This window comes from Natator depressus, chromosome 4 (genome assembly GCF_965152275.1).
Source record: "Natator depressus isolate rNatDep1 chromosome 4, rNatDep2.hap1, whole genome shotgun sequence".
In the NCBI taxonomy this organism is placed as follows: domain Eukaryota; kingdom Metazoa; phylum Chordata; order Testudines; family Cheloniidae; genus Natator; species Natator depressus.
In genome coordinates, this window is record NC_134237.1 from 110,596,865 (window position 1) to 110,623,719 (window position 26,855).

Below are 26,855 nucleotides of genomic sequence, written 5' to 3' on the forward strand. Positions count from 1 at the left end.
TTAGACAAACAGCTGTCAGGGATGGTCTAGAAAGATAATACTTAGTCCTGCCATGAGTTCAGGGGACTGGACTAAATGACTTCTCGAGATCCCTTCCAGTCCTATGATTCTATGATTGAACCTTACTGAATTAGAAAGTTTTTGAAAGTTTGGTTTAGTACCTGCCTACCTAATACACAATGTGATCAGCCCTCAATAGACACCTTTGTCATTGCTTATATCCCACTAAATTTATGGTGTAGTCTGATCAGTGCTTCTTACTGATTTCAAGCTTCACATGTTGCAGAGGTTATAATAGTTCACAGGTTCACATTAATTCCGGAGTGCATCAGGCCAGGTAGACCCTAATATATGATTTTAGGATAGCAGCTAACCCGAGCCCAGCAGGTAGTGCCAGACCAGCTGGAATATCTGCAAAAGGTAGAGTGATGTGTGTGTGTGTGTGTATGTGTAGGCTCTTTGATATCAGAGACAAGTCTGAAAAGAGGAGGGAAGCAAAAAAAAAAAAGAAGAGTTGTGGAGAACAAGAGTTACTTGATGCCGGACAGGGAGAGGATTCTCTAGGTCTAATTTCACTATTTGACAGGTTGCAGAGTGGTAGCTGTGTTAGTCTGTATCAGCAAAAACAATGAGGAGTGCCACAAGGACTCTTCACTATTTGAGGATCAGATTGGGGGTCAAGTGGAGAGTTGGTTGGGGAGGAATTGGTTTTGAGGAAGGTGGCATCCCAAAAGTTTTGAAGAAACATCATCCAACTTTTGAAGGAACTTCCAAAGCTTTTGAGGTTTTTCAGGGCCACATACACATTCTTTGCAGAATTGCAACGCACAGTACTGCTACTAAATCATTTTGATTCTATTTGAATAATAATAATAATTAGTATTATTACTTAATCTTTTTATTACTGTAGTGCCCAGGAGTCCCAGTCATGGAGCCAGACCCCATTATGCCAGTATAAATACAGAATAAAAAGACATTCCTAGCCCCAGAGAGCTTGCAATATAAGTGCATGGAGAGCTAGTGTGTGGCAAGCAAGGGTGTGAATCTACAGCCTGGAGTGTGTAGGCACTAACTGGCTATGTGGACCCTGCTACCGTGCATTAGAAGTTCCATAGTGTTTCAAACCGCAGTACGTCAAAGTGCACTACCAAACTTTTAGTGGGCAGCAGCAGGATCCGTATAGTCTGTTAGTGCACAGCAGGCTGGTGCACTGTAGATTTACAACCCAGTTTGCTATGCAGTAATTTATCATATGCAAGAGACAACAGGTGGCTACAGACAGACCCGATGGGGGATTACAAGGAAACAATGAGACTGTATTCATCATCATGATAGGCAGTGGTCTCAGCACAGCAGCTGCCCAACTGTTGTCAAGTTTTTTGTAGGTGTCCTTGTAACAGCGTTTTAAGGAGGGTTTTGAAGTTGGATAATGAGAGTTTTGTGGATGTTTATGGTGAGTTCCTGGGGCAAGGGGCAGCATGGAAGAAAGCACAAAGGGCTTGGCTGAAAATGTAACAAGTGGGCATTGGAGGGCTGGTGTTATTGTCTGGGTGGAGCTGGGAGTTAGCATCTCAATAGTAAATAAGAGATGAGCGGTAGGTTGGGGATAGGTTGTGAAATACCTTGAAAGTGAAGAAAGTAGTGAAGTTTGCTGTGATAGATATGGGAGAGCCAGTGAAGGGATGCAAAGAGATGGTCTTTTCATGGTCTCTGTGTATATAATGTCTTCTGCAGTTTCCACAGTATGCATCCGATGAAGTGAGCTGTAGCTCACGAAAGCTTATGCTCAAATAAATTGGTTAGTCTCTAAGGTGCCACAAGTACTCCTTTTCTTTTTGCGAATACAGACTAACACGGCTGTTACTCTAAAAGAGAGAAGTGACACGCTTTAAGCGATGGGCTAGGAAAATGGTCTTTGCAGCAGCAGTCTGAGTGGATATTATCAGCACAAGATTATATTTGTCAAGGCTAGAGAAAAATGTTGCAGCAGTTGAGATGCAAGATGGTAAGAGCCTGGATGGGAGTGTTAGAGGCGTGAGTTGATAGGAAGGGTCGTATTTTAGAGATGTTATGCAGAAAGAATCTGCAAGATTTAGACATAGCCTAGATGTGATGACGTAGCGGGAGGTCCAAGTACATTCAAAGAAAAAAATGACTAATGAAACACGGTGTGTAGAAATATGGTAACATTTCATAATAGGGTATTGCAATGGTGTCTCTAAGCGCTTAGTATAATTTAAGTACGTGCAAAGGAATTTAAAAAGCATTAGAAAGCTGGGGTGGCCAAATACAATGCATCAAAAGTAAAGAAATCTTAAGCCATTGGGCTTTACTGCTGATCTAACTGTCACACAATCTAAAGCAGTAAGTCTGCAGTTCACAAGAGGCTACTGCTGTGATGTTTAAAATTTCATTAGATGTTCATGGGCCCATAGGTGAGGCCCCACTGGATTATCAGATATAACATACAGAATTATTTTTTAAAAGTGATTGAACTCTTGCCTCCTGTGATCCTTCCAGTGGATCATATTAGGTTTCAGCAGCAACGATGAGCTTACTGGGTGCTTTTCCTGACATTACATAGTTCACACTTGGCCTTGCTTACTTTGTTAAAATTTAGATTTATACATTTTTTCATGTTCTCGCAGTAGGGCAATTAGTAATTAGACATTTTTAGCAAATAACTGCTCACGTTGCCACTAGTTGAGTGACAACCAATGAAATCCAACAAGAGTTTTATACCTTTTGGTGGTAGTGTTACTGATAAGTGGCCACTTGGTAGGTGAGAGCTTTGTTTGTCTAGGGTTTTAGCATAATCATTGAATCACAGCTTTCTCTAATTGCTTCTGTGGCAGCCAAACTCAGTTGGATGGGATTCTATAGCAAATGGAATTCTATCACATTCAATATCGGTGTTTGCTTTATTAAATAACATTTCTCGGAGGACTTGCTTAGACTTTTTCAGAGTTTTTAATTTGTTACAATATGTACTAGCTGCCTTCTGTGAAGGAATTGTTCTCCAAACGGCATTCTCTTTATTGCTACTGATGCCTTTTTACTTTCATTGAGGATGACAAGATAAGATATCCAGTTTAAAAGAAAACTGTACTGACTTTGCTTAGTGCAGACAGAATTTTAAAATAAAGCATTTCTTACTATGCATAAATCTCACTATTCTTTGAAATGAAAATTTAAATTTAACAAACAATAAAAAGTAAGTTAATAATTCAAACAAACAACTTTGTGATCACACCTCTGGCTTTCCCCATGTGTCCTGCCTTCTCTAGATCTCTGCTTTAGCTATGAAGCCTGTCAGAGCAAGGACTCTCTTATGTTTTTGTTGTTGTTGTTGTTCAGTTTCGAACACATGCTTGGCAATTAGCTAATAATATTATTATTAATAATAACAATAATAATAGCTATAAAAAGGTTTTGGTGGTAAGTGGTTTTCCTGTTGGTAACAACCTTTCTAAAGATCTTTAACGGGAAGTTCAGGAATGCCTACTTTAACCAAAACTTTATAAATGCAAGTGACAGCTCGTATATGTTAGCTACTGTTCATTAATGCTTTCCACCATGTACAATTTCTGAACGGTGTGCCAAGCCAAATGGGTTCCACTTTCTTATGCATATCTCTCCCTTCCTGCCCCCTCACTCCCCACAAAAAGTATTTGCGCTTTTGTAAGCTTAACTCCGAACTGTTATTTTTTATAACACAGACATGACTGTAATATGCTTTTCAGTTTTGGATGTGCACATTGAGGGTGATGATAGCATTGTAGAATTGAAAGGGAATGTGTCTGTGTGTTTTATGGCTGAGTGTAGTGATGATAATGGACTAATGCTTGAAGAATGATATTGTTTGATGTGACTGTTGGCTTGACATACGATTTCCTTGCTGTTTAGTGAGGGACTATACTTGAAAAACCCCATCTCTTCAAGTTACTATGATTTTTTTCTTGGGAATTTCCTAGTTTTTAAAAAGAGTATGTTCAGTATGTAGGAGGCGTAGGGGCCTGGAACTGGTGAAAGGGACTAGCTAGGGAATGGGGCCGAGGAGCCAAACAGTCAGAGCTCCTTCATTAAAATGTTTCACACTGGCAGTGAAACATTTAACCAATGCTCCAAGCTCTTCTGTCTGCCACTCAAAGCTTTTCATGTGAAGCAGCAGGAACCTGGCAGCCTGAAGAGCTTTGAGCACCAGGAGGAGAAAATCTGAACATCATTTAAAGCTTTCTCTGCCAAGAGTGTAAAGTTTGAGAAGGGCAGATATGATTGTTTTGCCAGCTCCCCAGTTACTCTCACCCTGTTGTTGGCTTACTGGGCTCCCAAAACACTCAGCCCATCTCCCTCCGTTAATTTAAGGCCTCGGTAAGCACCTACTGCCCCACCTTCAGTTTTCATCTTGTAAAATATAAGAACATCCATTTCAAGGCTGAGATTTTCAGAGCCACTTAGGGCCTTTGGATGCCCAATTCCCATTAAATTTAATGAAAAGTAGGTGTCTGGGTCCCATAAACAGTTTTTAAGATCTCAGCCTAAGTGTCTAAATTTTAATGCCTCTAACATTTTATAGCTGCAAAATTATAAACTGCAAAACTACACTTATAAAAGCACAGACATATTATTGTTGCAAGTGCTGGGCACCCAGCAGCACCCCCTGACTGTGATGGCCCAAATATTGACTCAAATGGGTACTGCTAGATGTCCAGAACTTTTGAAAGTCAGACCATTTAGTCCGATTCCTAAATATCATAGAATCGTAAGAATGGAAGGGACCTCGAGAGGTCATCTAGTCCAGTCCCTGGCACTCGTGGCAGGACTACGTATTATCTCGACCATCCCTGACTGGTGTTTGTCTAACCTGCTCTTTAAAATCTCCAGTGATGGAGATTCCACAACCTCCCTAGGCAATTTATTCCAGTGCTTAATCACCCTGACAGTTAGGAAGTTTTTCCTAATGTCGAAGATAAACCTAAATATAGATTTAGAAGCCTATCTTTAGGCACTATTTTTTAAAAAAAAATCTTGACCATATTTTTTTTAATGGTAATGTTTGTTGATGAAACATCATTGCAATGTAGACAGAAATGGCTACAATTGCTAGTGTTAATAAATAAAAAATGAGCACATTAACATACTTAAAATGCAGCCTGTACTTTAAATTTTGTTAAAGTCAAGAAGTGAGTCAAGAATTTGCCTACCAGAGTGGGCTGAAAAAGGTGTAACTGACCAAAATATTTTTAAAGGGGCCATTTCTAAATGATTATCTCTCATTTACAAATATGTAAATGCTCAGAAAACTCATTCTGTGCTTAAAGAGCAAGTGCTGTTTATTTGGGGGAAGATACACTATGTTATTCATCCGTAACAAAGAGATTTAATTCCTGCTTTAAGTGCAACTCTCAGCACAGCTGTAACAATGAAGCTTCTGTACCACCACCTTAATGTTTGCCTGCCTGCTCTTTCTGGAATTATATAATAATGCTCTTGTAAATTGTTTGGGTGATACCAAACAAACAGAGCTACAATTACATTATTAGGCAACTATATAAAATTTAAAAGTGATCACATGTTTGTCAACAGGCGGTAAGAAAAAGAAATAATTTCTGGAACTCCTCTCTCCCTGCAGTTACTGCTATAATAGAATCTCAGAAATGCTGTCTCTTTCTCTGTCTGCCGTTTTGCAGATCAAGCTTCTTTAGCATAAGGCTGGAGGGAACAATCCTATCCTGTAAGGGGGATGGGATAGATAACAATGGGTCTTTCCCATCTCTAGCGTCTTTATTTCTAAGAGGTAAGATCCCTTTTGGAAGAAAGAGGTGCCTAGGATTATGATGCGCATTTTGCTGCGACTGGTGGGATGGATTTCAGCACTTAATGAGAAGTAAAATAATAATCTTTCATTGGTTTGATTTACAGGTCATTATTTTATTGTTTATAGGCTATAGATATACACTTGGGTCCCAGTCCAGCAAAGCACTTAACCCTGTGTTTAACTTTAAGCATGTGCTTAAGTGCTTTACTGGATCAGAGTTTTATGCAAGTTTGTTCCAAGCCCTTTTAGGCTGGCAGCTCAAGAACACTCAGATATCATATTGCTATATGTTTCCTCACCTGAAAGCCTTTTCAATCCCTTTAATTTTGTCTAAAATAATCTCAACTCTTCACTATCAAGTTTCTCAGCTTGCTACAATCCTGGGAGTTTGCGAATTATATAACTATCAATAAGCTGGAACATAGGTTTTGCCATACAGGATCAGACCAGTGGTTTGTCCAGTCCAGTATCCTGTTTTATACTTTGGCTAATACAGTTGCTTTAGGGGGAGATGCAAGAAATCCTGTAGTGGGCAATTATAGAATAACCTGCACATAGGGACAGTTTTTTCCTAACTCTAAAGTTAGCGCTTAGCTCATGCTCTGAAAATGGAGGGTTTATATTCCTCATAATTTTTATCCTGTCTAATGTAGTTATGCATGTTCTCATTATCTACATGAAATCTAATCCTGTTTTAAATTCTGCTAAACTCTTGGCCTCAAATGAAAAAGCTGTTTCTTACTTTTCACCACATAGCCATTTTCTGACAAACATGCTGTTTACATTATAAGGTCTCTGGGACAGGGACCTTATCTTCACACATGTCTGCAACGTACCTGTTGCTCTGTTGGAATTATATCAACAAATGTTGGGATTATGTCAATAATGTTGCTAGTGAGAATCCAGTGAGGTTCACAAAGACTATTTCTGCTGGTTCTCCAGCATGCAGTATTTAAATGTTGTCAGTAGTAGTAATTTAGTTTCTGTAAACCCAGCTATAATGCTATAGATGAGTGGCTCTTGTGATCACTGAATTTGAGAATATTGATTCACTCTGTTCACTAAGATTGATAGACCAGGTAGTTTCTGTTTACTGAAGTTGATGGGCATAGGTTTTTTCTGCTCCACTGTGACAGATGATATTAGGTAGCTTATACTCACTGATGGTGAGCGTAGGTCTGTTCAGTGAGATAGATGGAGTAGGTAGTTTCCATTTACTAAGATAGATGCAAGTAAACGAGGTAAAAAAGAAACTGGGTCAACATATGAGAATAAAATAAGAGAACTCCATACCAATGAGGATAATAGACAAGATAATGCACACACACTTAATATTGTATTCCATTTCTATAAACCATTCTCAAAGGCTAGAGTTATTGCATATTCTAGTGCAGAGCACAGGAATGTAACCACAATTCATTTGGGCTAAGCACAAACCCAAGTCTATGATTTATCTGCAATAGTCATGGGTAAAGAGTGCTATTAAAGAAATTCTATACTGCTGTCAGGCAGGCAGAGGCCTCCTTAAGTCTGTTATAAAGAGTGCCAGTATCTTTAAAGTTTCAAACAACTTTGAAGAATATAGATTTATCAAATACCATATATACCAAGGAGAGTGTGGCCAGGCCAAATGGATGCTATATGAAAGATGGAAGAGTTCATCCCTATTAACAGCTGCAAAATGGTAATAATTTTAGCTCCTTACTGACCTGTCTGTCCGTCCACTCCCCAGGAATCCAGAAATTACTATGGAGTCAAATGGTTGAGCTATCCCTGAAGGTGACCTATACCAGATACTTCAAAAGAAGGACAAAAAACGTCCCATAATAATTCTGGATAATTTTGCTATAGAATACCACGTGCCAATGGGAGATTCCTTTTTGACCCCAGCTTCCTCTGTCCTTTTCCTTCCTTCCCTATCCATGATCCTTCTTCATAGTTACAAAATTGCACAGAGGAATATAAATGGTGGGTTTGGATTAAATCCACGGGTGAAGTGACATACCTCATAAATTGTCAGGGTTGTGGTGTTTTTTTGTTTTTTTGCAAGAGCTATTGCATGGCATTAAACATTGCAATCCAGGTATAATTACCATAGGTAGCTAATGGGTCACCCAGAGAGTGGATACTTAAGGATTCACTTCTCTTTTGTCCACAAGCTGCACTGAAATGTAAACAATGGCAAATAATAGGTTTTGGACAAGAGATAATTTTTTTTCTTTCAGTTCTGTTATTATACTAAATCAGATACTTTGTCTCTCTCTGCTTTTCCTGACTACTAAAGTTAGCAAACTTACAGGGTACATGGGTTTTTCCTCCTTCATTCTAACGAGATGTCCTACTTGAAATATATTTAGAGTTTGTCATGTTGTGCCCCACTTATGTTTAAGTAGTTAAAGGCTTGTATACATGGGAGAAATTGACCAGTGTAGCTGTAGCAGGTAGCGGAGTAATTATATTGTTATTGCTATGCTGGTATAGCTTCCCCATGTAGATACTCTATTCTGGAATAAAGAATAGCAATGTTGGTATCTCTATAATTATGCTAATCAATTTCCCCTTTAACTATACAAGCCTTTAACTGCTTGAACATAAGTGGGGCACACCATGAAATTGACATTAATCAATCTGTGCCTCTTACAGATCCTCCCTAATGTATTATTTTTCAGTCTAACAGATTTTTCTTGGATCAAAGAATAAATATCTGATTTCACAGAGTGCCCATTTTAGAAATGAGCCACTATTGCATTGTATTATATTATGGTGTCCCTTATTGCATGTCAGAGTGGCATGATGTTATAAGAGCAATAAATCTTTTACTCTTGGTGCTTCATATCCCATGAAGGAATTATTTGTGAGAGTGGGGTCTCACTCACTTGTGTAATTCCATATATTTCAGTGGAGTTACTTCTGATTCAAATCATGAGTATAGAGAATCAGGCCCTTTTTTTCTTTACATGTGAGTTAGAGGGCATTTTCTCTTTGAAATTATATCTCCGTGTTCATTGGTGATGCAATTATATACTGTAGTTACAATACAGATAAAACCTGGGACTGTCTTTACTGCAAAAAGTAAGATGAGTTCCAAATTGGACTGTAAACAGTGATTTAATTAATTATTAACTCAGCTGAAGAAACTGATATGCTTTGGCTACCAGATAGGTTGTTGGCAAGAAACTGGAGAATATAATTGAATAGAAAACTACTTATGACAAATGCCAAGTCTTCAAATCTTTGTGCCAGTTTTACATCACTTTGTTCCAGAGTCGGCATCCAGCCATGCTAGTAAGGGAACTAAAGTAAGCAATGCTATGAAAGTAAAACTACCAATATGTGTGAAATAACAAATGGCAGTCATAAAGCTTTGTATTCTTATTGTTGAGCACTGGCTGTTGTAGGCTTTGATAAAATATAATGTCTGGATAAGATTTCAGGAGTTTTTAATTCTCCCTGAAAGAGATCCTGTCTATAAGACAAAAAAAAAAAAAAAAAAAAAAAAGAGGCTGAAAAGCAAAAGTAGCAACAGGAGTGGTAAGGGTCAGTTTAAAAAATGAAGGCTGGTGTAAAACACCTAACAAATCATATCCAGGGAAGACGAGAGAATGCAGGAATGATCAAATTTTCTTCTCCCTGCCAAGTCTCATCATGCATCAATGTCAACCGTTGATGCAGAATCATCTTGTACCAGACCATGCTTTATATTTTTCCCTTTGGCTGAATCTGAGAAAGGTGTATGACGTGAAGGCCCAAGTATTAGTCTGGCAAAGTTACCAGGTATTGTTAGGACCATTGTTCTGAATAGAAGAAGGGGCTGTAACTCACTGTCAGCTATACCTTTGATTGCTGCATTATTTCAGATAAAGAAGGTCATTTAAGAGGTGCAGAAACCTTGGAGAAATGGTGGTAGGATTAAATTTGCGTGTGCTTTACCTAAAAGGGCCCTAAGAGGAAGAAAAGATCCCAAATCATCATACATGTAAACTCTTGCCTCACAGAAGCAAAGAGAAGCATAGAGATTTTCTTTTTAAAGTGACTTTTGCCTTATGTGCCCATCTCTGAGAAGGGCAGAGAAGGGGATTATGGGGAAAGAAGGGAATGGAGAGTAGGCAGGGAATGTTATCATGGATTCCTGCTCTCACACACATCTTGGCTCAGGGCAAAAGAAAGAATCATTTATTGGAAGCTCTTCTGGGCACAGACTGACTCTTATTTTGCATGCTGTGAAATATCAAACAAATTGTTGGCACCAAACAAATAATACAGTATTTATAAAGGCACTGGTGACTGTTCCATAGATGTAGACTGTAAGCCATATTTTGACAAACTCCACCCTGACTTTTCATAGAAAGGTGCTATTGCTATGAAAATAATTGTGATAAAAGAGACTTTTGAAATATTTTTAAAAGTGTAGGATAAAAACTTTTCCAATGTGCAAAGATGAGTACAGTGTAAAACAGAATGTTCTCAGGATTCTTTAACCACTTAAAACTTTAAAATGGAATACTCCATAAACTCCAAAGTTTAAATATAGGTATATATGTATAAACTCTTTTGCATAATATAGCTTATTATTATTTTGGTTTGGGCATAAAAAGGTTACTAACGGTCTTTGTCATAGTAGACTGGATCTTTGCCAACTACCAATTCACACAGAGATTTCATTTAAACAGAAAAATTCACAATGTACAACAGCCAAATGACCTTAACTCTGCCCTGTGTCAAAATGTAAATTCAAAGTTTAACTGAACTGTATGGTTTCTCTCAGATCGTTACATAAACATTCTAATATCTAAGGCTCCTAAGGAAACTAAGTAGTTATGGGATAACAGGGAAGGTCTTCATGAATCAATAGCTGGTAAAAAAGATAGGTTAGGAATAAATGGGCAGTTTTCACAATGGAGAGTGATAAACATTGGTGTCACCCTTGGATCTGTACTAGGATTTGTGCTGTTAACATGTTCATTAATTATCTGAAAAAGGAGATGAACAGTGAAGTGACAAAGTTTGCAGATCATACGAAATTAATCATGATATTTAAATCCAAAAGCTGAGGAGTTAAAGGAGGATCTCATAAAACTGGTTGACTGGGTGACAAAATGGTAGATGAAATTCAACACTGATAAGTACAAAATAATGGACATTGAAAAAAATAATCACAACTATACATCTATAATGAATGGGCTCTAAATTAGCTGTTACCACTCAAGAAAGATCTTGGAGTCATTGTGGATAGTTATCTGAAAACTTCAGGTCAGTGGGCAGCAGTGGTCAAAAAGTCTAACAAAATGTGAGGAACTATTAGGAGAGGGATAGAAAATATCATAATGTCAAGATGTAAATCCATGTTGCCCCCACACCTTTAATACTGTGTCTAGCTCTGATTGCCCCATCTCAGAAAGGATATAGTAGAACAGGAAAAGGTTCAGAGAAGGGCAACAAAGATGATCAAGAGCATAGAACAGTTTCTGTACACAGAAAGACTAAAAACATTAGGGCTGTTCAATTTAGAAAAGAGATGATTAAGAAGGGTTATTAAAGAAGTCTATAAAATCATGAATGGTAAGGAAAAAGTGAATAGAGAAGTGTTTACCTTTTTTCCACAATACAAAAATCAGGGGTCACCCAATTAAATTAATAGGCATCAGGTTTAATAGAATCATAGAATATCAGGGTTGGAAGGGACCTCAGGAGGTCATCTAGTCCAACCCCCTGCTCAAAGCAGGACCAATCCCCAATTAAATCATCCCAGCCAGGGCTTTGTCAAGCCTGACCTTAAAAACTTCTAAGGAAGGAGATTCTACCACCTCCCTAGGTAACGCATTCCCGTGTTTCACCACCCTCCTAGTGAAAAAGTTTTTCCTAATATCCAACCTAAACCTCCCCCACTGCAACTTGAGACCATTACTCCTTGTCCTGTCCTCTTCTACCACTGAGAATAGTCTAGAACCATCCTCTCTGGAACCACCTCTCAGGTAGTTGAAAGCAGCTATCAAATCCCCCCTCATTCTTCTCTTCTGCAGACTAAACAATCCCAGTTCCCTCAGCCTCTCCTCATAAGTCGTGTGTTCCAGACCCCTAATCATTTTTGTTGCCCTTCGCTGGACTCTCTCTAATTTATCCACATCCTTCTTGTAGTGTGGGGCCCAAAACTGGACACAGTACTCCAGATGAGGCCTCACCAATGTCGAATAGAGGGGAACGATCACGTCCCTCGATCTGCTCGCTATGCCCCTACTTATACATCCCAAAATGCCATTGGCCTTCTTGGCAACAAGGGCACACTGCTGACTCATATCCAGCTTCTCGTCCACTGTCACCCCTAGGTCCTTTTCCGCAGAACTGCTGCCTAGCCATTCGGTCCCTAGTCTGTAGCGGTGCATTGGGTTCTTCCGTCCTAAGTGCAGGACCCTGCACTTATCCTTATTGAACCTCATCCGATTTCTTTTGGCCCAATCCTCCAATTTGTCTAAGTCCCTCTGTATCCTATCCCTGCCCTCCAGCGTATCTACCACGCCTCCCAGTTTAGTATCATCCGCAAATTTGCTGAGAGTGCAATCCACACCATCCTCCAGATCATTTATGAAGATATAGAACAAAACTGGCCCCAGGACCGACTCCTGGGGCACTCCACTTGACACCGGCTGCCAACTAGACATGGAGCCATTGATCACTACCCGTTGAGCCCGACAATCTAGCCAACTTTCTACCCACCTTATAGTGCATTCATCCAGCCCATACTTCTTTTACTTGCTGACAAGAATACTGTGGGAGACCATGTCAAAAGCTTTGCTAAAGTCAAGAAACAATACATCCACTGCTTTCCCTTCATCCACAGAACCAGTAATCTCATCATAGAAGGCGATTAGATTAGTCAGGCGTGACCTACCCTTGGTGAATCCATGCTGACTGTTCCTGATCACTTTCCTCTCATGTAAGTGCTTCAGGATTGATTCTTTGAGGACCTGCTCCATGATTTTTCCGGAGACTGAGGTGAGGCTGACTGGCCTGTAGTTCCCAGGATCCTCCTTCTTCCCTTTTTTAAAGATTGGCACTACATTAGCCTTTTTCCAGTCATCTGGGACTTCCCCCGATCGCCATGAGTTTTCAAAGATAATGGCCAATGGCTCTGCAATCACAGCCGCCAATTCCTTTAGCACTCTCGGATGCATCTCGTCCGGCCCCATGGACTTGTGCACGTCCAGCTTTTCTAAATAGTCCCTAACCACCTCTTTCTCCACAGAGGGCTGGCCATCTACTCCCCATGTTGCAATGTCCAGCGCAGCAGTCTGGGAGCTGTCCTTGTTAGTGAAGACAGAGGCAAAAAAAGCATTGAGCACATTATCTTTTTCCACATCCTCTGTCACTAGGTTGCCTCCCTCATTCAGTAAGGGGCCCACACTTTCCTTGGCTTTCTTCTTGTTGCCAACGTACCTGAAGAAACCCTTCTTGTTACTCTTGACATCTCTTGCTAGCTGCAGCTCCAGGTGCGATTTGGCCCTCCTGATTTCATTCCTACATGCCCGAGCAATATTTTTATACTCTTCTCTGGTCATATGTCCAACCTTCCACTTCTTGTAAGCTTCTTTTTTATGTTTAAGATCCGCTAGGATTTCACCGTTAAGCCAAGCTGGTCGCCTGCCATATTTACTATTCTTTCGACTCATCGGTATGGTTTGTCCCTGTAACCTCAACAGGGATTCCTTGAAATACAGCCAGCTCTCCTGGACTCCTTTCCCCTTCATGTTAGTCCCCCAGGGGATCCTACCCATCCGTTCCCTGAGGGAGTTGAAGTCTGCTTTCCTGAAGTCCAGGGTCCGTATCCTGCTGCTTACCTTTCTTCCCTGTGTCAGGATCCTGAGCTCGACCAACTCATGGTCACTGCCTCCCAGATTCCCGTCCACTTTTGCTTCCCCCACTAATTCTTCCCGGTTTGTGAGCAGCAGGTCAAGAAAAGCTCCCCCCATAGTTGGCTCGTCTAGCACTTGCACCAGGAAATTGTCCCCTACGCTTTCCAAAATCTTCCTGGATTGTCTATGCATCGCTGTATTGCTCTTCCAGCAGATATCAGGAAAATTAAAGTCACCCATGAGAACCAGGGCGTGCGATCTAGTAGCTTCTGCGAGTTTCTGGAAGAAAGCCTCATCCACCTCATCCCCCTGGTCCGGTGGTCTATAGCAGACTCCCACCACTACATCACTCTTGTTGCTCACACTTCTAAACTTAATCCAGAGACACTCAGGTTTTTCTGCAGTTTCGTACCGGAGCTCTGAGCAGTCATACTGGTCCCTTACATACAGTGGTACTCCCCCACCTTTTCTGCCCTGCCTGTCGTTCCTGAACAGTTTATAACCATCCATGACAGTACTCCAGTCATGTGAGTTATCCCACCAAGTCTCTGTTATTCCAGTCATGTCATAATTCCTTGACATCACCAGGACCTCCAGTTCTCCCTGCTTGTTTCCAAGGCTTTGTTTTACAAACAAGAAGAAGTACTTTTTCACACTGTGTACAATTAACCTGCGGAACTCATTGCCATAGATGTTGTGATGGCCAAAAGTATAAACTGGGTTCAAAAAAGAGCTAGATAAGTTCATGGAGGATAGGTCCATCAATGGTTATTAGCCAAGATGGTCAGGGATGTCACTTCATGCTTGGGAAGATCCTAAATCTCTGACTGGCAGAAGCCAGGAGGAGAGACAGGGGTGGCTCTCTCTAAAATCACCTTGTTCTGTATACACCCCCCTGAAGATCTGGTACTTACCACTGTTGGAGACAGGATGTTAGGTTAGATGGATCATTGGTGTGACTCAGTTTCACAGTTCTTATGTTCTTACTCTTATTCATACAAGTTTGGGTTTTCTTACAACTGTACACAAACAAAATCAAATAATTCAAATATCAATATTCTGTCTCAGATTTCCCAATAGTAACAGAGACAGACAACAACACATTTTATACCACATCGTAAAAATATTGTCCATTACAGAATATAGATATAGGTAGATGTAGATAAATATATCAATTATCAACATTAAATTGATATCAAATTAAATAGCATATAAGGGTCTGATCTAATTTCCAATTAAGTAAAAAGAGAGACTGCTACTGACTTTGGTGGAAGTTGTAGCAGAGCCTTAAATATAGTAGGCAGAGTTAAATTTGGGGCAAATCCAAGGGCAGAGTTGGGTTATTCGTCAATGAGAGTTTTTATGTTTCATGGTCTGCATGTGTAAATTGGGTATAAAATTGGTGTCAGAGTTTTTTTCCAAATCTTATCTTCTAACTTCCATAATTTTTAATGTTTGTCAATTTTTACAGATGTATTTAAAGGCAAATCTTTTCTTGTATTGCACTTAGAAACTTCAGCTATAGCTTTTGTGTGCGTGTTTGGGGGGAGGAGGGATTCTTTCCCTTCAGAGACAATAGTTTCCTGTGCAGAGTTAACTTGAAAGGAAGTGAGAAGGCTACATGTTGCCAGAAGAAGTGAGGACATACATGGTATTGAAAATAGTAAGGGTCACTAAAGAATTATTGCAGGGCCAGAACTAAAATGTAAGCTCCCCAGGGCTCATACATAGGTTGGTATTTACAAAGCACATAGGTTGGTATTTACAACGCAGTTCTTCTCTGAAAATGACTATGTAAAAATGGTCCCTTTTCACAAGAGACATGCTTCCTGTGAGCATTCAGAGTCACATTTACTAGCTCTAGTGACTGCTATTTTACAATACCTTGTACACCCCTGACACATGCACAGACAACTGAGAAGACAGGGAGTGAACAGGATTCAACTGTGTCATCAACAGAATTTTGTTAACTAAGGGCCATCTTGTGCCCCAGAGATCCTTAGGCAGTGTGGATCCTCTATACATGTCTCCCCTCTTTTTGGTCAAATGGAAGCAGCCATCTTTAGGCCACTATTTCCCCACACCCATCTCCTGGACCTGCAGAAGATTCTCTGCCAGACTGGTAATCTGAGAGTAGGAAGGAGGACTGGGGGGGCATGTCATTCCTTCCCCTGAAACTCTCACTTGGAGTGAGGAATAAAAAGTAAAGGTGATATAGCCTGAGGTTGTAATGACTTTGTCACAGACTTGTCCTCTGTGCTGTCAAACTCTCTTATGTAAGTCAGGGAATTGCAGGCACTGATCCCTGTAGGCCTGGTTTGAGGGAATCCCAATGATCTCCACAGTAGAAACTTGTCAGCACAGCTCTACTGGGGCCACACTTATGGGAGGAAGGGAAGAGCAACAGGTTGGTGGGGAGCTCTGCAGAAGCAAAGGACCATGTGCCTCCTGTGACATTTGGGGTTCAGATTCCCTGTTTCAGAGAGGGAGTAGGGAGCAAACCCCATTTCCATCCAATAGAATAACTAGGAGAAAACCACAGGATAACTTTGTAGATATTTTACCTTGCTGGAGAGGGGCAATTTGGCCTTAAGTTCCAATTGCAGAGTCAGCTCCCCTGTCGAGCAGTCCCCATTGCAGGCAAGAGGGAAGGCATTGTTTGGTCTGCAGACTATTACTGATGCAGGTGTGTAAGGAGAAAAGAATCCAGCTTGATTTCCAGATCTCAGAGTGAATTTGTGGGACTGTCAAGGAAAAAAATATCTTTAAAATTGAGCCCATTTGACATGGAAATCAGTGAGAGAAAATAAATGTGGAGCCCCACAATTCATGAACACTATTCAGAATTGAACCACACTTCAAAATGCAATTAACAATAGGGGTGGAGGTGATAAGAAGGAACAGTGACAGTCATGACTGAGGGACATTTTGCTTCTAGGTAAGATTTTGCTTCTAGAGAAATTGTCTCTTCCACTGACCTAAATATTGATTTCCGTTTGTCCTTTCATCCCCTTTGACCTATTCTTTAAGTTTATTTTAATGAAAATAGTTTTCCAAGTATTAATTTTTTTGTTACATTTGGTCCATTACTTCAGTGTTCCAGTGTGTGAGTGCGCTATGTGAAAGGGAGGTTGCCATGGTAATTTCTCATTATTGTTGAATAGAAAAATAATTACTCTGGCAAAATCCCACGTAACCTGTCAGCACATAAGTTAAAGATGCCTGGGGGCAGCCTTGACTTCAACATCCTTCTTTTTTTGTGGGGAAAGGGGGATTTTTCATCCATTTTTTTCATAATAATTATATTCATTTTCTGCAATTTGACTGGGGATACCTCCCTTGGTTTTGTTCACCATTTGACTAAAAGTGTGGTTGGGCCCACTTGTGAGGAGGTTGGACCAGAGGATTAATCAGGGAAGTGTATCTAATTTTTTATGCAAAATGTGTATATTCCACTGGGTGGTTGGTTTTTTTTCTTCCTGATTTTAAGTATGCAAAAAACACCAGAAAAAGACTTTGGACAATGTTCAAACTGCAATAGAAGCTGGATGTTTTTATTTATCCTTAGAGACAATCTATGATAATGTAGTTGCTACATTTTCCTAGCCTTTAGAATTAGTGGAAATGAGAGGGAATAAAACTACGTGAGGTTTGAGCTGAAGCTCTGCTCTTTTTCTTATGCTCTTTGCTTTGTTTTATGTGTGCATTACAATTGTGTGATGCTTCCTTTTTGCCTCTCTCATTGTTGGATTTTCATTAGTAGCTGTGTTCATACTAAAATACAGAACTAACAGGAGCTTTTCCACTGCAGAACTGTAAATGTGATACGTGACTTTCCTTAACCCTCCATCCCCTTTTCAGGTACAAGAAGCATGTCCAAAAAAATTCAGTAGAATGGGGTGGCAAGCGATTGAAAGCGGTAGCCCATAATTATTGGCTGGGCACTAAACTGTTATATGCACTTTTGATAGCAACCCACCAGATTGCCATGAGTGACGCCTCAGTGCTCAAAATACAGAGGGGAGCTGTTGGAAGCCCATGTGCTGTGCTGTTATGGAATATCTATCTATCTATCTACTCCGTGCTTGTCACCGTGGCACCTCAGCTAATAAATACAACAGTGTGTGCATGTGCCCACACCCATCAAAGGTACACAGCCATGCAGGAGAGAGCAGGAATCTGTCACTGACAATAGACTTCTGAAAAGTGGGGTCAGTGTTTATTTATTTTAAAATCTTGTTTCATCTTTTTTGAGAGCGGGACTGAATTATTTCTCAGGCACTCCCAAACTGCTCTGTTCCTGATTACACTGCCTCCTGTTGGTGATGCTGCTGACAGCGGGAATGAGCATTGATGAGGAACAGTGAAGAATGAAGGCTGTCAGCCAGCCAAGAAAGCTCTTGTACTATCATAACAACAACTAGAATGTTATGAAGTGCTCTTATTACTTCATTAAATGTCAACAAAAAGGAGCTGTAAAAACACAATTGAGAGCAAAGCCTATAACAGGGTTCTCAAGAAAAGAAAAGCAGGAGGAGGAGTGTCTAAAAAGACCATGTAGTTATTTATCAGTTTGTATATATATAATTGATATGATATATCCATTTTTTTTACTTAAATTAGCATTTTATCCCAAGTTTTATTTGTTTACTTAGATCAAGGTGATAAGTGCTTGCTGCCTGTGATACATAGTTTTGAGGCCATATGAGGTCTGCCCAGTGGTGCAAGTAGCGTGGTTCGGGATGGTACACTGTACCAGTGAGATATTTATAGAGGGTACACTGTACCGGGAAGACACAGGAGGAGCAGAACGCTGGGCGAACCCACACCGGCAGCTCCTCCAGTGTGGCTGTTCCGCTCCCAGCTCTTCCAGGCAGCTGCATCTCCTGAGTCCTGTGTGGGGTCTGTATAGCAGCCCCGTCGGAGGACAGAGCTGGGGGTGGGTATGGGGGCGGTACAGCTGCGCCAGAGGAACTGGGTGGCCCCACATTTTGCTCCTTTTTCTGCTGCGGTTCCGGAGAGCCCTGTGGTTCAGAAGTCTCTGGTGCAGTGGGAGGAGGACAGAGCCCTCCCAGGTAATGAGGAATGGATCATGAGGAGGGGTGCGGGAGAGCACGGGGACCCAGGCTGGGGGTGGGGTGGGGAGGAGTCACATGATGAGTCATGTGGGGGGGTCACATGGGGAGGGCATGTCCCCCCTTCTGCCCCCCCTTTAGCTGCTGCAGTGTACTAGTAAGAAATGAATTCCACTTGCACACCTGGGTCTGCATATAGCTCACCAAATTGCATCTAGCCACCCATTGGATAGACTGCTGTTGTGATTGTTGTAGAGTGGTTACAATACATGGGATTCCTGATTTATATTCTCAACTTTGCCATTGAGTCACTTTGTGAGTTTCAGCAAGTCATTTAAATCTCAGTGCCTTGGTATATCCATCCATGTTGCAGATATGCACTCCACATTTTTGGAACAAGCTGCCTACCTAGATTTTCTTTCGTTTGTGTTTGTTAAACCAAAAATAGTTTTCTTTCTGTACTCTTTTTGTCCTCAGAACATTAAGAGGATGTGCATCATTTATGCCGGTGCGTGTCAATGTGTGGATGGGTTTAGGCAAGGATACAGTTATGTTGTAAAAAAGAAATGTTAATTGGCATCCTTGATGGATGTTTTCAGCACAGAAGCCAAGATGAATGGAGACTGAACATAAGAACGGCCATATTGGGTCAGACCAATGGTCTGTCTAGCCCAGTATCCTGTCTCCAACAGTGACTGGTACCAGAGCTTCAAGGAGAGTGCATCGATAGAGGCAATTTTGGAAAGATCCACCGCTGTCTGACCCTCCCAGCTTCTGGCAGTCAGAGATTTAGGGTCTCCCCCAGCATGGGGTTGCATCCCTGACCATCTTGGCTAATAACCATAGATAGAACTGTTCTCTGTGTAGTTATCTAGTTCTTTTTTGAACCCAGTCATACTTTTGGCCATCACACCATACCACAGCAATGAGTTCCCTAGGATAATTGTACATTGTGTGAAAAAGTATTACCAGCTGCCTACTCCTGGTTTTTGTGTTGTGGAAAAGGGTAAATAACACTTCTCTATTCACTTTTTCCACACCTTTCATGATTTTATCTTTTTTACATTCCCCCTTAATCATCTCTTTTCTAAACTGAACAGCAGCCACCTAAATAAGGCACTTGATTTTCAAGTTCCCATTGACTTCATGAAGAACTGTGGGTGCTGAGTACCTTTGAAAATCAGAATACTTATTTGGATGCCCAAATTTAAGCACCCACATTTGAAAAATTTTGGTTCAATTTCCAAGATCATCAACTCAGCCTTAGTATTTTATTTGTTATATGCTGTATATTTTACCTTGTGTTAATAATTATTATATTCTATTAGTGTAGAGCAGTGAATGTCTCAGAAAGAGGGGGAGGGGGGACTTTAAAATTCTGGTTTCATCTTCCGTGTCCTATTGAAAAGTAAAGAATTCTCCAACAAGTGCATTTAAATAACTAGCTGATATTTAATTAACCTATGGGACGGTCATAGTTATAATAAATGCATCTAAGTCCAATAGCTACTACATTTAGTTTCAAAATAACTTACATGTAGGTGCATGCTAATAATGATCACATTACATAGGATTACAGAATAAAGTACTGTTCCTTCTCACCCTCAAGAGCAATCATACCATATAGGTAGCACATGAAAAGAAAAAAAAGTTATTACAGTATATTAAGTACCAAATGATTTGTAAAAACATTTAAAGATTTAACAAAATGTGTGTAAATACTCATTTGTATGGACGATACTATGTTATTTTATATGTTTGAACAGTGCCTAGCTTAATGGAAGGTCTCTCGTAATACAAAAATAAATTATATTTTATTAATAATATATTATCTGTTTCCTTAAATCAGAACAGACCCTTACATGAGTAGATTAATTTGATTAATGACCGCATGGACATCCACCCTTCCGTGCAGACAGAGCCCAAACCAAAAATGGGATCCTTTGAATATCTTCTTTTAAAAGAGGTTATTTTCTTTTTGCCATGTGTTAAATGAATGATCTTTCTCTTCCTAGGATAGTGACAACCTCTGGTGGGATGCCTTTGCAACTGAGTTTTTTGAAGATGATGCAACCTTAACCCTTTCATTTTGTTTGGAAGATGGACCAAAGCGATACAGTAAGAGACAAATTTATCGTTATGATTTTATGCCTTAGTTTCTGTGCATTTATTCTATAAAAGCAATACAGACCTAAGAACTGGTGATAGTGGTATGCTTGCTACAACACATGAAGCTACCATCAAGTTCCATTAACAAAATGCACTGCTTGGATTTCTTAAAGAAAGAAATTTAAGTTTTGAAATTTCTGTGTACTTCTATACTGTGAATATAAGTATGTGAGTTGCAAGCTGACCTGGGCAAATAATGCGAAACATTGTGCTAATATTCACTGGAATTTTTGAATGAATTTGCTTTGTCTGTGTTTGCACTTTTTATATGTTCACTTTCCATTAACTTTCAAATGATGCAGATTTCTTGGCAAAAATATTCACAGAAAGGGATTTTTGTGGAAAATGTCAGTATTCCTGATGGAAGAGCTTCCACATTCACTCAGAGCTCAGAAAAAATACCAAGAAACAGATCCTTGGCTGGTGTAAATTGCCACCACTCCATCAACGTCACGGAGCCGTTCTGATCTATACCAGCTGAAGATCTGTCCTTGGATGTTATCTGACCAATCACAACTAAGCAATGATGCTGAATTTTTAGAATACGGTCAGTCAATCCATGAATAAATTCGAGTAACGAATACATCTGACAACACTGTGATCCATTTGCCCATGTTCCACAAGGAGGAGCAAGGGCTAAAATTAATTGAACAAATTGTTTGCCGTGAATTATTCACTCTACTCTAGCACCGAGCAACACAGAGATACAGAAACATTGAAAAACTGCATTGCAAATTGTTTCAATCCATTCTGAGTGACCCTTGCTTCTCTGTGACAGCTTGTGCTCTGTGCTTAATGTTCTGAATCTTTCAAGGTTCTTATTTTTCTTGAGATTGACTGATTTTCAGTGTATCACTCACATACTTCTAATTCATTTTATCAATTATCTCAGGTATTTATTTGACAAGTGTTACCTTTTTCTGAAGAAAAAATATAAGTCACTTTGAACACACATTTTGGGATTAGTGTTGACAGAATTACAGTTTCTTGCCTTTCAAAGCGAGTGATAACTCTGTAAAGGTCCTGAAATTACAGCCTGTAGCAACATTGGTAACAGCTGATCTGTCCTGATTAAGTTGAGTCAACTTGTCAGATATCAGATTTCCTAGTTGTGTTATCAGTTGAGAAGACACAGATACATCAGCCAAAAAGCAATTAATGTCCAGTTAGATCAGAGGGAGTTGTGTTTCTGGAAAACAGTGCCAAATATGAAATAATTTGTCACAGGTTAAAATATTCCTGTTGTCACAAATGCTTGATAATGGTTGCGCTATCTATAAGTGTGGGTAGCTCAGTCAGTGCTGTTGATAAATGTGATTGAAACATCAAATTACTGTGAGTACACTTCAAATCTGTCCAGTATGCACAATTTAAAAAAAAAATTGGTGACCTCTGAACAAATTATTGTTATTGTAGCTTTTGTTGTGATGCTCCTTAACATTATGATTAAAGTTGATCATATAGAGATTTTTTTCAGTACTTTTTTATTTCTGTACTTTCATTAGCAAATATTTGCATAATTCTGTCATGAAGTAATATTGATGTTTTCAGGCACTAGTCCTATTTATATTCATTGTTGCTGTAAATTCTCTTTTAAGTGTCTCCTAACCTGTCAAACAGTTAGGCCAGTGACTGTTCCCTCAATATTATCTGGGTTCAAGAGCAACCTTCCTGGGTGGATGGAGTATGAGTTGTCCCAGTTATGACCTCCTGAGATAGTGTAGTATATGAAGGAATGGGAGGAGATGGACAGGCACTCTAGGCTCGTAGTTTATGGCAGTTCTCTATATCTAGGAATGAAACTTCATGTCCTGAAAAGGCCCCAGCTAGTTTAGAACAGAGCAGTCCACTTTGTCAGCAATACAAGTCATCAGGACAGTTAACCACTCTTTGTAGGGACTCCCCATAGAACACAGAGTTCCATTCAAGGTCTCTTTCCTGAATGTCAAAGCCATGCATAGGATCAGTCCTTGCTACCTGAGAGACTCTTTCTCTCAGGGACCATGACCTACCACAATAGCTTTATTCCCTGGGAACAACGAACTGTTAACTAATAGCAGGAGGCTCATACCACGGGGGACAGAACCATCACAGCAGCTGGACCAAGAGTATGGAATTTGCTGGCAGATGAAATAAAAAATGTCTAGTGACCCCCCAGCATAGTACTGCCAATCCCAAGTGTTCAAAAATCATGACTCAGGCCCCAAAATCATGAGACTGTCTGAAAAATTATGATTTTGAAAAAAAACCAAAACTTTTTGATTCTTTTTGCCTTCTGATTTTTAAACTTTTAGCACTCATGTTTTAAAGATTTTCTTGGCAATGGTGAGGGTTGTAAACTCACTTTTTAAAAAAATGGAAATTGAGATGTTCATTTAATCACATGACTCCAGGAGACTGAGATTTTAAGAAAAACACCAAATTCTGTGAGACTCACAATTAAATCACTATAGTTGAAAACATTCCTCTCTACACTGAGAAAAGTTGCTTGCCAAGATAACACTGCCTCTCTCCAGGCCTGCAGCTCTAATGGCCTTGACCACAAGTTCCAGAATTCCTTTGATCTGTGAGGAAAACCAGACTTGGCTCAGAGCTGGGAGTTGAACTCTTAAAGGCCAGGCTCAACCTGTAACACAACCTATCAGTCAGACCTGGTCTCTTCTGTCCCGCCTCATATTCTTATAATTGTAGGTGCAAGAGCCTTAGCCTCTGTAGCTTCTTGTCTCCAGTACAGAATTCCAGGGAGATTACCATAGTCTTTCAAATCTCATTTGGAAACATATCTTTTCTCCCTTGCATATACCCCCTTAACGTCCCTATCCCTCTGCTATTATTTATTATGAACTCTTATCAGTATGTTGTTGAACTGTGAGTAACATCTTGCAATTCAGTTTCAGGACAAATGTTATACAAAATAAATGTATATTGTTATGTAATAAGGGTGTGTAGGACTCCTAAGTGTATTCTGTAGACTGGCCTTTAGGCTGGAGTAAAACCGCACATTCCTGTGGCTTAGGGAGAGGAAAAGCCCCCCAGGCCAGTCAAAGAGATGTTACTTTATTTCAAACTGAAAGCACTGCACAGTGTATGCTGAATTTCACTGAACAAAGTAATTGAACAAGGAAACCTGTGAAATACATTTTACAATGTAACCAAAATCAAATTTGGTTTAATTTATTACGCCCTGTTTTACTGGGTCAAGACCGCAATAGGGTTTATGCAAGACAAGAAAATTTGCAGCTTATTCTAATAAAACAGATTTTTTTCCTGGTTGTGGATAAAACATGTTCGTTTCCTGTTAAGAGCCCTGTATCCTTGTAAAAGAGTAAAAGAGTAAATACTAGACTCTGATCCGTTGTTGCCCAGGTCTTTGTTTCTCTGAGACAAAATATTTCCAGAACGGATAAGAGAAACAAGTTTGATTGACAGCCCTTAGCAGAGTCTCATCAGCTGCTGCGCTGACAGCCTGATGATGCACACTGTGCTGATGTAGTAGGAACTGACAGTTGATTGACAGCCCAAGACTGTGGAGACAGGGAAGATGAAGCATGCTCAGTAAGAATAATGTGCAGTGTTTATGCAGCACTGCAGAAAATAGGAGCTAGAAAGTTAACTCTTTCAGAGCAAAGTGACATGGCAACACATAATAGATACATCTGCCACTGTACTGGAAATCGGACATGTCTAGGTTACTGTCTAATTAGCTGAGAGCTTCGTATTTATGGGAGAAATACATACTATAAGGAACACAGAGATTAGTTGTTACATGTATAGCTGTAACAAATTACCTAAATTACATTTATGTTGGGTAAAGAAAGACACTTCAGAGTGGCCTTATCTAAGCTTTACATTCAAAAGCTTATACCTAGAAAGTATTGTGGATTTCAGGCACTTTTTTATGAGCTTACATCATCGTACTGTATATGCCTTTGCATAACTTTACACAGTTTAGAAAGGTAGAAAAATATACTGTTTTATTAGTTTTATTGCTGTTCTAAATCTTTAGATATGTGAATATACATTTTATATTATAGCTGCTATTGTATTTTGTGGGTGAAATGTACAATGTGACTATAATATACTGTGCACATTATGCACTGTGATTCATGTACTTATTGTTTGGTGCATGAAATATGTTTTGTATTTTTCTCTTCATTCTGGATTTATCTTGGCATGTTGTAGAAGTGATTTTACAATAAAGTACTATGCAGCCAACAACGGACCAAATAGCACATGGTTTTGGTTTTAAAGTGATTAAGTAGGTACTGCCCATGCCTTTACAAAGAATCATTTGTTTCTGTGTATTTTAGACCATATTTCAAATTATGCTCTTTGTGAATACATGAGACAAGCATATTACAAATGCTGCTGCTATTTCTGAGCCACATTCCCTCTACCATTTGCCTTGTTTACACCCTGTGATGGTCTATTAATCTCTCAGACTTTGGTTGGATACTTTCTGGCAATCTAACAGCAGAGGGTTGAGATGTATTGGGTGTTTTCCTCAAACAAGATGTGTATTTTGGGACTCTGCCCCCAGGAATACACAGTGACCATCTGCCACATTTTACTCATGTGCTCAACTGTTGTCAGAAAGATTGTTATCAGATGCTGGCACTCTGTCTTTATACCCATGTTTCATAAAACTGTTATCTGACTTCTCTCACATAATTCATAGAGAAAAAAAATATATTTACCAAAAGAAACAGTTTGCCGATATGTCAAGGTATACTCTCTCTTATTCCTAGTTTTTCCTGAGAAATCCCAGTCATTAAACATGATTTGATAATTCAAGTACATTGGAATACAACATCTCTCTTGTCCCTTTTGAGTCCATTTTCATTTTCTTTTTACTAACACATTTTCTTTCCCCCTCTTCCTTTGCTTGTGGGTTAAGATATTTACTAAATTCTTCAATATTCTGCAATATGTTTTACATACGGTGTTTTGACTAGGATCCCTTAAGGCTGTGGTATCACATCGGTAAAGCAGAGTGAGAATCTCTCCATTACTTTCATTACACTTGTCCTTTGCAGTAACATTTATCAGCCAGTGGCTTTTCTGATGGGCTGTCTTTGCGCTTTAGGTGGCATGCATGCAATTCCCCGAATGCCCTTCCTTTTGCTGATAACCCATATCTGTTAACTCTTTTATAATTACTTACTTTTAAATGAAAGGGAGCTGTTTTTTCTGAGAAATTTTTTAAAAGACCATTTTAAGCATTTTGGGTGAACCAATGTAACACACTTCTTTCCTCTTTCATATCTTTTATAAATCTGACATTGACTTAAACTTTAGTACGCATGGGAGGGTAGGAAAATGCCAGCAGGCAAAGTATTTTAGAAATGTCTTTGCCACGCCAATATATTACACATCTAGCATCAGTCCCAGAAATTCTATCCCTGAAAGATGGCACTTCTGAAAACAGCTTCCACGCTTTTAGGCAATTCTTTCAAAAATGGTGATTCAGCAATTGCACAGTTATTATTTATTACTTGCCTTGTATTGACACCTAGAAAGTTGACACATAGGATCGGGACCCATTCTATTGGATGCTATACACACACATAAGAGTAAGACACAATCCCAACCCAGAAGAATTTACAGCCTAATTTAAGATAGGATACAACATGTGAGTGCAACACACCATCAGAGAGACACCAGGAGTGAAGATAAGCTTAACAATGACAGGCTCACATAGTTATATAAGCTATTTATGAGCCTGCTCCAAAGCCCAGTGGGAAGCCTACCACGGACTTTACTGGGATTTGGGTCAGACCTTATGTCTCCAATTAGATGGTTTTCAGTCATTTCTTTCTTTTTTTTAATTAACAAAAAGAGAAAATAGTGGCAGTACCTATGTATCAGTATATTTTTTTAATACAGAAACACCAAACAGGTATTAAATATAATGAATGTAACAGGCTAAATTCTCACCTTATTTAC

At 39.6% G+C, this 26,855-nt stretch overlaps 1 protein-coding gene across 10 annotated transcripts in view; it reads left to right on the forward strand.

Annotated features, from left to right (window-relative positions):
- LDB2 (LIM domain binding 2) overlaps positions 1-26,855 on the forward strand; it is a 283,223-nt gene that overhangs the window by 95,707 nt on the left and 160,661 nt on the right. For all 10 annotated transcript variants that reach the window (XM_074951638.1, XM_074951641.1, XM_074951636.1 and 7 more), the window contains exon 2: positions 20,756-20,858. In XM_074951638.1, the coding sequence (XP_074807739.1) occupies positions 20,756-20,858 (103 nt within the window). The remainder of the gene's footprint in view (positions 1-20,755; positions 20,859-26,855) is intronic.